Raw genomic sequence first — 11,173 nt, forward strand, 5'->3', positions numbered from 1 at the left:
AGACTGAGTCGAAGAAGAAAGGCTCTGATGGCTCCCCCTCGTCCATTTAATAGCACCCGCGTAAGATTGTCCGCCGGATGACATTGACGAAACAATGGACGGTGGATGTCTTCCCGCAGAACAAGGTTTATGCGGCATCAGCGGTTGATGTGAGGGAGAAGTTGCCTCGGCTGGCGTGAGCATAGAGGGACAAGGTAACAGCTGCACTGTTCATGGGGAGCAGTGGAAACCCCACCCTCTCCTTCCCCTCTCCCCGCTCTCCAAATCCTCTCGCCCTCTTCGCCTCCTCTTCTTCTTCGGCTCTCTCTTCTTCTTCGTATTCTCCGATCGCAGAGCACGGTGGGGCACGGGGCGACGGATCTCGTTCGCCGCCGTGATGGGATTCGAGATGGGAGCGAGAGGGTGTTAGGCTGGTAGATCTGTGTTCTTCTCTGCGTGGTTCGGATCGCGTTGAGGTGTTCGATTCCTTGGCACCGAGAGCGATTAGGGTTAGAGCCTGCAGGTTGGCTTTGGGTGGAGAGAGATGCCGGCTCCGGGTTTCTCTTCCTCCAAGTCGGAGAGGAAAGGGGATACCAATAAACAGCAGCAGCAGAGAAGGGATCCGTATGAAGTTCTTGGTGTCCCTCGCAATGCCACGGAGCAGGAAATCAAGAGTGCGTACAGGAGAATGGCTCTCAAGTAAGAACCCTGAATTCAATCTGGGGGATTTTAAGGATGCTGTTTCTGCGTTCCTGTTGCCTCTACATCGCTGCGACGAATAATGAGTGTCTATTTCTTGTTGGGATCTTGCAGTATTATCTTGAAATGGCCCATTCTAGCTTGCAGAATGGAGTTGATATCTTGTTCTAACTAGGGCAAACAATTGGTACAAGTATCAACAAAATTTAACGTTCCTATCATACATAAATGTCCAGGATTTTTTATTATTCATGTTATCGTGGAGAAATGATAACTTGTAATTTGATATTGCATACCATTTGACGGAAAAAAGACATTTTTCAGATACATAGTACATTATAAATAAATTTTTATATATGCTTATTGGATTTGCAACTGGTTTTACAACTGTCATATCCACCTTTTGTAGGAAAACCTATAGCAATGGTTCCAAGTGATGGTGAATAACACTAAAAGAAATCAGTCTAAATTTCAGTGATGAATTGAACTTAAAACGTTTGGTACAAGATTCTTCAGTGACACTAATAGTATGCCAAGTCTGCCTAAGCTTCTTAAAACTTTGAGCTATTATCTTTTACATATCTGATAATTGTAGCTCCTTTGAGTCTGCAAATATCTGGAAGTCAACAGATGGATGGGGATCGATAAAACTCATAGCTGATTATGACATCAGTGATACTAGCTACAATGAGTTGGGACTATCTACAAGTCATCTAAATCATTTAGCCCTCTACCAAATCTCAGTTTGTTAATTCTTAACATATACTACAGCTCTCTACCAAATTCCAGTTTGTTAATTCTTAACCTATATTACATTATAAGGCCAGCCTGTCATAGTGTCATGGCCATACACATAAAAAATCCAACTCAGTGAGGCTGGCTGGTGCTGATCAGGAATAGATGGCTCCAAATAGAGGTGGATATGTTGGTGAAGAAGAAAATTTTCTGGTGCTAAAGTTTCATTAAGTGACGACTCCAATCTCTTAGATGGTTTAATTTCACCATTATAAAATATTTCCATAGGCTGAGAGATTGTCTTTCATCTAGTTAATTCAAGTATCTTCTTTCTTCCATGAGAATTCAAGTAGGATATGTACTTTGAGTTTTAAGTAAATGAACATATTTCTCTGTGATTTAAGTTGCAATAATAAATCTCTATCTCGCTTGGCAATTTTCTTTAAATTTAATTTTGCTAGGAGAAAATTTCCAATTTGTTCTTTAATGCCTCCTTATACTGATCCAGTTGTAAGCTTGGCTATGATACCCAGGATCCAAGTTAGCTGGTATACAACTAAATGCTTGAAGCTGAATCAAGGTAGAAGAAAATTATATGCACAACAAAACGTAACAATTTGGAATATATCATGATCATTACAACTGAGGCACTGAAACTTGTTGTTTCACTTGAAGTGGTGGAAACATTCAAATTTGTAAAAGTTGTATGTAATTTATGATATGGTTTAATTTGTATGTCACTAGAGAACATTAGTTGCGTCTCTGATGCTCATCCTATCAGTCCTCTGGTGGCCACATAATTTTCTTTGCATACTCAGAAATTGAAATATTTTTGGTGAGAGATGATACAAAGGACCGTCATAGTATTTGTATTCTGTTCATTTTGCAGGTATCATCCTGACAAAAATGCAAATGATCCTATAGCAGCTGATGTTTTTAAGGAGGTCACCTTCTCATACAATATCTTGTCTGATCCAGATAAACGGCGCCAATATGATACATCAGGTTTTGAGGTTAGTGATACAAGTTACACAGCTGCTGTTGGATTTAGTTCTATTAGATGATAATTCAGATCTGTCTCTGTCTATCACTAAAACTATTTTTTAATATGGGATTTCTCCATCTACTATGTTGTCATATATTTTATGTAAAAGTTTGTGTTCTGTACCCTTATCATTTATTTCTTGCTTTCATTTAAGCCACCAGACAGATTCATGAAGTTGACATTTCTTTGTTCAGGCTATTGAATCAGATAGCCAAGAATTGGAGCTTGATCTTTCAAGTCTTGGTACTGTAAATACAATGTTTGCTGCACTTTTTAGGTAAAACCAGTCAGTGGAACTTGCTATTATCTTTGTACTTTTTGGTAGCTCTTTTTGCACCAATTATCAAAAGACCTCTGACTATATACTGCATGTTAGTAAACTTGGAGTCCCAATTAAGACAACTGTATCTGCAACTGTTTTGGAGGAGGCGCTTAATGGCTCAGTAATCATTCGTTCACTTCCTTTGGGTCAGTCGATTGCTAGAAAGGTTATCATCACATTTCCACTTGTTGCTTTTAGAACTGTTGCATTCAAAATTTTGAATATTTACTTTTCCAATACTGGACAGGTAGAAAAGCAGTCTGCTCACTTTTACACAGTAGAAATAACAGAGAGGGAAGCCCAGATGGGAGTGGTTTGTCGTGTTTATTCAGCTGAAAAAAGCAAATTCAAGGTTATGTCAAAATTTTGAATATTTACATTATGTATGCATATATACATACTGTATGTATATATTTAATATATAACAATATTCAGGGCAATGAATGCTGTTAAAATTTTTGAAGTATAAAAATTATATTATCAGAAGAGGTTCCCATGAAGAATCTCTTCGAGACATGTTTGCAGCTTCGAACATTACCTGAAAAGGAATCTTTAATAATTGATTTTTAGTTCACTCTAATGTTATGGAGTGTCAAGAAGTTCATTTTCTTAACACTCTGGATTTATCACCTTATACCTGTAAATATTTGCACTTCAAAATGATTGTTATATGGATGATGTCCCCTTGTTGTACATGTAGTGATGGCAATGGGTCACTTGAATCCAATCCCCAACCTGACATAATTACCTTTCTAACCGAATTTGTCCTGAACTTAATTAAAGTGTATCTGAATCTGATTCAAGTGAGTTGGATATACCTGGATATGAAAAACCTGATGTGCTGTCATCTCTACTCTCTTTAGGAATGACAATGGGTAGGTATCCTTACTGAAATCTTACTCCAACTTATGTACCTACTTCCATGCCCAACGTGTCCCAAACCTTGTTAAAACCAACCTGGATTTAGTGGGTCAGTAGACCGACGTAACCAAATAATATTACCCTCTGTCATCCCTGTGAGCATGGATACTTGTTTAATCTCAACACATGATACTTGGAAACATATTGAGACATTTGTACCATCCACACCAAAAATTGTTAATATGTAGTATGGTATAATGTATGTCATCTGTATGTAGAAGGTTCCAAAAGATGTAAAATATTGTCAACATATAATTGACACTTTTTATTCTTAGTGATTTGTGTTTGAAGTATTCTTGTTTAGATTTTTTGCAATCTATATGAATGGTTGTTGCCCTTCATATGAATTGGATTTTTCATAGATTGCCTACATTATACAAGCTATGAAATTGGACAATATATAAAAAACACATGTCACAAATGTTGTGCCTGGGCTGTATCATGTCCTATAAGACTGTTCAGTAATGTCATTGGCCATGTTTCATGGTCCAGTACATGCTGGTCCACTTCCAATAGGGTTGTAGACTGGAGTATGTGTCAGTACTCCTCAAGCATCAATCTTACTTATTAATTTTCGTTGAGTAGACTGGTTTGGTTGTTACAACAGGTGTACCATTAGTTCCATAATGGGTTCTGGTTTAGGCTTTAAATTGCTACCGTTCTAGGAAGAGAAATTTCATTCCATTGCTTGGTACATTCTTTCATCTTGACATGATCAAATGGGAAATAGTTGCAGTGCCAAGATCTAACAAAGTAACAATGTTTGTTGTGGATCTCCAATGATGATTAGGACCACTGTTGGTAGCTTAAGCAAAATGGTGCATACACTATCTGTTTCCTTTTCAATCATTCCTTCCTTTTTATCCTTTTCTCTCTCCTGCCAGCGCACTCGTGTTAGCATAATGATGAACTATATTATAGAAGTCTTTGTTAGCTTGCATGGTGTTTTCACCTTGCATACATCATGTACTTTTGCCACTGCAAGAAGCAAATTTTTTTGACATATTGTGCGGTTGATCAGGCGCTCAACCTATATAAATGGAACTTTTTAAGAGTCTTACATGGATCGGAGTCATCATAGTGGCCTATGACTAGCAAATAAAACATAAGTTAGAACTTGCAAGGAAGTGCTGCCAAAACCTAAGGTTATAAAAAATTTAACTGGTTGTCAAGCTCATGCTGTGCAGTATTCCATGAGAGTAAATTGCGTTTGAGTTCATTGTCATTAATCTATGGAAAGGTCCAACCAGGACTATAAGATCTCTGTTTCTTTGTTGATCTTAACTTCCAAAAGTCATCGACCTTTGAGAACTTCACGGTCTATGGTTCATGATATTTATCTTTAAGTTTAGTTCATACTCTTTGCAGGATTTATGAGTTGTTATTGGATAATTTAATAGCTTTTCATGCTTCTACAACTTGACACAAGAATGATTTTGTTTTTTATGAACCAAACCTTGAAATTTGTAGCAGGATAGATCATATTTTTGCTGGTAGTGCAACCTGATTCAGATCAGGTGGTGCATATCTAAATCAGAAGATCTTGACTTGTCATTACCTTAGGGATCCAATTATAAGTCTAGCATCTAAGATGCATAACAGAACAGAGGTTAAAACAAATCCATGCATCTTCACTTAAGTTCCAGGTTAATTTACCTCTAACTATGTATATGCATTGGTAGCCAGTTGTCTCTTCATGGATTATTTGCTTGCGCTATGCGGGTTGAACTATTTTTTAGGAATTTATTGATGATGGTTACTTCTACTATTTTACTGCATCTTTTTAGGAATTGAAATTTTATTCTTACTATATTTTTTGTAATGTATTTGCAGCTATTGTACTTTGAGCAGGAAGAAAATGGTGGACTCAGTCTTGCATTACAAGTAAGCATATCATGTTGGTGAATTTATTAACAATAGTATATTGCCTCTTGTTAATTTTCTTTTGTTGTCTCGACTGTTTGATTAGTTCTAAAAGAGATCATATGCAACCATGTGGAGAGTTCAACATAGCATTCTTTTCGTTTACTTTATCATCTCTGTTATTTGTGTCCTTTAGCTTTGTCTGGCATCCAATATGTTTCAGTTGTGTCTCCTCCAATCACCGGTACATATTTTTTAGCTCAAACTTTTGTTGTTTATGCTTTTTATTATCAAAATCTGTTGCTTTAACAGAGAAAGCAGATGCCCTTGTGTGATATCTGGTGTACGAAAGAACAATATCTTACTTCCTACTTGTTTATGTGTAGCTCCATGATTTACAAAGGACAGCATGTTGCATGAGGTTCCTACCTATGCGGGCTTGGGGAGAGTCATGTATTTAACTTGACCTTAGCAAGTGATAGTTACCAATTATTATGTTGGATGCAGCCAGGATGAGAGAAATAAATCCTAATATGGATCAGTGTCCATCAGCTTAAATTAACAATATTTGCTTGTACTGAAATCAACTGCTGCATTATCTCTAATATGGCGTTTCAGAGTTTTGATTAATGTAACTGATATGAAAACTATATTAATCTTTTGACTATTGGTTTGATTTTAAACCAATCCCAAATACCTAATCTCTATTGGTTGATCCTGATCTCAATATTTTAGAGCTTGAGGTATGCAAATTGTGAGGTTCTCAGAAGTTCCAACATTTCCTCTTGCAGATAGTATATATTGTGGATCAGCTAATAATTGTTTAAAATTGAAAAAACTGTGTTGCAACTATTTCCTCCCTCTGTAATTCTCCTCGTATTCTTGCCATCTTGTTATCGTTTCCTTAATTGTGTGGTTTATATTTTAGGTGATCACATTTAGCTTGTGATATATTCATCTGACAACCAGACTGGTGCAGGAAGACAGCACTAAAACCGGAAGGGTTACTTCTGCTGGAATGTTCTTTCTTTGCTTTCCTGTGTATCGGTTTGATCAAAGCCATTCGGTGAGGTTAACTGGTTTAAATTCTGTGCAAGTGACTCTGTAACCAAACAAGGTGATTGTTACTGAATGATGCACTTTTATTTGGTTACCTATGTTTCTTACCTCCAGATAGCGATTGCTAAAGATCCTGATGCTAAATTCTTCAAGAAATTGGATGGGTTTCAAGCATGTGAAGTAAATGAACTGAAAGCAGGCACCCATGTATTTGCTGTCTACGGTAAGTTGTATATTTACACAATATATTTGACTGACTTCTTAACATAGAGCTTTGCAGCTAATATCTTACATATTCTTGTTGAATAAAATTTTGAAGGTGACAACTTCTTCAAAAGTGTCAACTACACAATAGAAGTTATGTGTGCCGAACAGTTTTCAGCGGAAAAGGAGAAACTGCGGGATGTGGAGGCAAAGATATTAACCAAAAGGGCTGAGTTGTCTAAGTTTGAGACAGAATATAGAGAGGTTTGTATGCATATCCTGGATGGTGCTACTACAGTGACTTACTTTTGGTGACATTTGCTCATCCGAGTCTGCTTCTCTATGCTGAGATTGACAGGTGTTGGCCCGATTCACAGAGATGACCAACAAGTATGCACAGGAAATGCAAGCAGTGAGTTCACCATTTGACACTGCTGAGCAAAGCCCCATTTCTTAACTGCTTATATTGTGATCTAAATATGTTATTATTTTCTGCTACAGATCGATGAGCTGCTCAAGGAAAGGAACACTATTCATGCCTCCTACACCACCATTTCACCTTTAAAAAGAAACTCAAGTAGCAGCAAGATCAGCAGTCCCTTCAATGGGTCCAAAAGTGACGAAGAGTGCCCAACGACAGAAAAGAAGCCAAAGGATGAAAAGAAGTCTAGGGACCGGACAAGGCGGAAGAAATGGTTTAAGATTCACTTGAAGGTGGACAAAAGGAAGGCGTGTTGATTACATGGTGAGCAACTGTTTTAAGTTATGTCAATGTACATTGTCTCACTTCGATTCCATGCCTTTGTGCTTAGTTTTCCTTATCCTTTTCTCGGTGTTGCGTAGGTTTTATCCTTCGAGTATCCCAAACATTCTCGAGGATCCGTACCAGAAGCCTCCCAAAAACATATTTTGTTCTAATCTTATTTCTCTTTTGCTCTCTCATCATTTGTTTGCCCACAGATTATCAATGTTCAAACAGCCAAGTATCCAAGCAATCTAGATTAATGTTCATGATTAGTCTTCTGGGCTCTCTTGCAGCTTTAGAATGGAGCAGTAGTGCCTTTATGTACATAAGGGACTTCGTTTATTTTGTAGCCCACGTCAAATCAAATTCTTTTACTTTTTTAAGAGTATTGTGGTAAGATGACACATCATTTATGATTATTTCCCGTTTCATGATCCGCGATGGTAATGCAATAAGTCATGTTGAAATTTGACGATACAATTGACACGACCTTTGCTCGGCCAACATTACAGAGTGATTGATTCGAATCAATACATTGAAGCAAAAAGGATCACTCGGCTCTCACGTGCAGCACTGCCGGTCTTAATCCAACGGCCAGCGTTGCTACGTGAGATAATTCGGGAGGTCAACTAGCATCTCCACCCGGGCCACAGCATCGGGCCCACGATGTACTCCAATCCCATCTCTTCCCGTTTAGGCGGGGAAGCGACGGCGGGTGGGAAATACCAAAATTGCTCGTTCGTTCCACGACAGCAGACTCCCCCGTAACCGCACACGTGGGGCCCTTTTACTTATTATAGTGTCATACCGTTGGTGATCGAGGTAATTTTTACAATGTGTGGGGACATAATAGTATTTTGATTCATTGCGAAGGAAAGACGTCGGTGTCGTCGCGGGCTAATTAAGGAATCATCTTTTACGATGACGTACGCGGAACCTCTCCAATTAAACTTTCGATTGGTGTCATCCAATTCGTGCACCGGAACCGTCCGGTGACATGGACCGCGCCTTTAAGCATGTGGGTCCATCCGTCATTTTGAATGTGAGCGGTACGATCACCATCCGATGCTATCTCACCATTCATTGAGATATCTTTGTTGCTCAAAGACAGCGCCGGGGCAGTTCGACAAGGAACGAGAGAGGAGGACGGAGCCCTACGATGGCTTTACCTTCTCGTGCGATCGGATGATGAGCCCTGAACTCCGATCTCATCTCCGACATCTGTTTCCGCCCGCTAGATCGCATCGAGGAGGGCGGAGGAGCGATGGAGAAATGCGGGGGAGATGGAGAAGCGGTGGCGGCGACGGCGGGTGCGATCCCCGGGATGAACGGGAGTGCGCCGCCGCCGTTCCTCAGCAAGACGTACGACGTGGTGGATGATCTGGCGACCGACGCGATCGTTTCGTGGGGAGCCGGGAATAACAGCTTCGTGGTGTGGAACACGGCGGACTTCGCTCGGCATCTCCTGCCCAAGTACTTCAAGCACAGCAATTTCTCTAGCTTCGTGCGGCAGCTTAATACCTACGTAACGCCCTTCCGTCCTCTGTTTACTTTGATTAATTTATGTTTGATTCACGTTATTCTGTCATTTCCAATCCAATTTTTCGGTAGTTGCAGTTCCTCGTTTCAATCGGTGAGGGTCGATGGATAATACCTAGGGACATGGTAGGACAAAAGAATCCCAAACATTGGTGCCATTAGAGGTTGATCGCAAGACATTGTCCTCTAAATTAGGAAAAGCATAGTAGATTAATCTTCAAACCCGTCCGGCATCGACGATATCCTGTGACCTCTGTCACTTTGAAGTCATGAAAATGATCGAGAGTGTCGATGATGAGCTAGGTAATGGTTCTAGTTCTATACAGAGTTTGAACTTTTGATGCATAGGAATTGTTACGGAGTTTTCTCACTAAAATTCTACTACATTTTGTTTGATTAAGTGATTGTTTCATGAAAGTCAAAATTGGTCCAAATCAACAGTTCTAAATTTAGAACTACAACCTACAAGAGTTGTAGAACTCAGAATGAAAACTAGAAGAAAGAAACAAAGAAGAGGATTTAGCAGAAATTGATGTGAGAGATGGATAATTGCTTTGTCCTTTATGCAATAAGGCTACAAATAGTTTGATGAACTAATCTGTGATGTTAACTCTTGGAAGGCCAATTCTCTTGGAGAATTCCATGATAGGAGGGTCATTTCCTTTTACTTCTTTTCTTCTAAATAAACAATTAAGTCAAGTCCCATGATTGGTATCAAGAGACAGTTTTCAGAATAGCTTTAGCTTTAGCCATGAATTGACTCTGTTTGAAGTATTAAACCGGAGCTTCTTTGTATGGAATCTTTACCTTCAAGATTGAGATTCTTCCACTCGTATATGACTTTATTAAGCCTAACTTGGTCGAAGAACATGTGTGCTTTGTTGAGGTGAAAGATGTCAAACAAGTGCTTGGCTGAAGAGGGATTTATGTGCAGGGTTTCAAGAAAGTTGATCCTGATCGCTGGGAGTTCGCAAATGAGGGATTTCTAAGAGGTCAAAAGCAACTCTTGAAGGCTATAAACAGGCGGAAACCGTGTCAGTCACATGCCCGTAGCCAACCAGAGCAGACTCCACCACAGAATTCTTCTGTTGCGGCATGTGTCGAGGTAGGCAAGTTTGGGTTGGAGGAAGACATCGAGGGGCTAAAAAGAGACAAGAATGTACTCAAACAGGAGCTCGTCAGGCTGCGGCAACAGCAGCTAGCCGCGGATGATCAGTTAGAGACATTTGTCAAACGCCTTCAGGGCATGGAACAACGGCAACAGCAAATGACGTCGTTCCTGGCGAAGGCCATGCGGAACCCTGCCTTCTTTACACAGTTTTTGCAGCAGAGTGATCGCAACTTACGCATACATGGAGTTAACAAAAAGCGAAGGCTGCCGAACCAAGGAGGTACCTCCGATGGTCGGAAAGTGAAGTATCAGTCACTGATCAACGAAGCAGCCAGAGCAATGCTGAGGCAGATACTCAAGATGAACACATCTCCTAGGATAGAATCTTCGGCCAATTCCGATGATCTTTCGAGACAGAACATCCAGTCTTTGTATGAAGCATTTGAAAGTACTTCTCGTGTTACACTGTCGGAGGTCCCTTCAGATTCTAGAGTTTCATACGTGCCTGCCAGCTCTGGTTTTGATCAGTCTTCTGCAGCAGTAGCAAAAACGATGGAAACAGGTGAACTGACCGGCATAGGAGTGTTATCGGACATTGCTCCTTCTCCTACTGATTTAAGCATTTCCGATTTGTCCGAGCTACTTGGAGTTGAGAATCCGGCAGTGCCTGTGCCTATCGAGATAGATGACTTTTCGGCACATACTGATATTAACTTTCCTGATGATGAAGAGAAACTCCCCGGCATAGTTGATGCATTTTGGGAGCAGTTCTTCACGCCTAGCTCTCTGTCAGGTGACACAGACGATGTCCAGTCCAGCATACAGGAGATTGAGAAAAGCACAGAGGGGGGATTACTGAACAACTCCCAACACATGGATCATCTTACAGAACAGATGGAGCTTCTTTCATCAAACATCATGATTTAGTATAGTATTTACGTATCTCAGGGC

General features: G+C 39.9%; 2 protein-coding genes across 2 annotated transcripts in view; both read left to right on the forward strand.

The window, feature by feature from the left end:
• The first annotated feature begins 324 nt into the window (after nucleotides 1-324).
• Nucleotides 325-7,844, forward strand: LOC103977450 (chaperone protein dnaJ 16). The gene is made up of 12 exons (XM_009392960.3): nucleotides 325-678; nucleotides 2,303-2,426; nucleotides 2,653-2,735; nucleotides 2,835-2,946; nucleotides 3,028-3,132; nucleotides 5,535-5,585; nucleotides 6,544-6,630; nucleotides 6,738-6,846; nucleotides 6,943-7,091; nucleotides 7,186-7,239; nucleotides 7,329-7,572; nucleotides 7,671-7,844. The coding sequence occupies exons 1-11, from the start codon at nucleotides 524-526 to the stop codon at nucleotides 7,563-7,565; spliced, it is 1,266 nt and encodes a 421-aa protein (XP_009391235.2). The 5' UTR covers nucleotides 325-523; the 3' UTR covers nucleotides 7,566-7,572; nucleotides 7,671-7,844.
• Nucleotides 7,845-8,692: 848 nt separating this feature from the next.
• LOC103978036 (heat stress transcription factor A-1-like) overlaps nucleotides 8,693-11,173 on the forward strand; it is a 2,587-nt gene continuing 106 nt past the window's right edge. Inside the window, exons 1-2 of the mRNA XM_065098433.1 lie at nucleotides 8,693-9,097; nucleotides 10,046-11,173. The exon at nucleotides 10,046-11,173 is cut by the window's right edge and continues 106 nt beyond it. Coding sequence (XP_064954505.1) covers nucleotides 8,837-9,097; nucleotides 10,046-11,149 — 1,365 coding nt within the window. The 5' untranslated portion in view covers nucleotides 8,693-8,836 and the 3' untranslated portion in view covers nucleotides 11,150-11,173. The remainder of the gene's footprint in view (nucleotides 9,098-10,045) is intronic.

This window comes from Musa acuminata, chromosome BXJ2-3 (assembly GCF_036884655.1).
Source record: "Musa acuminata AAA Group cultivar baxijiao chromosome BXJ2-3, Cavendish_Baxijiao_AAA, whole genome shotgun sequence".
Classification (NCBI taxonomy): domain Eukaryota; kingdom Viridiplantae; phylum Streptophyta; class Magnoliopsida; order Zingiberales; family Musaceae; genus Musa; species Musa acuminata.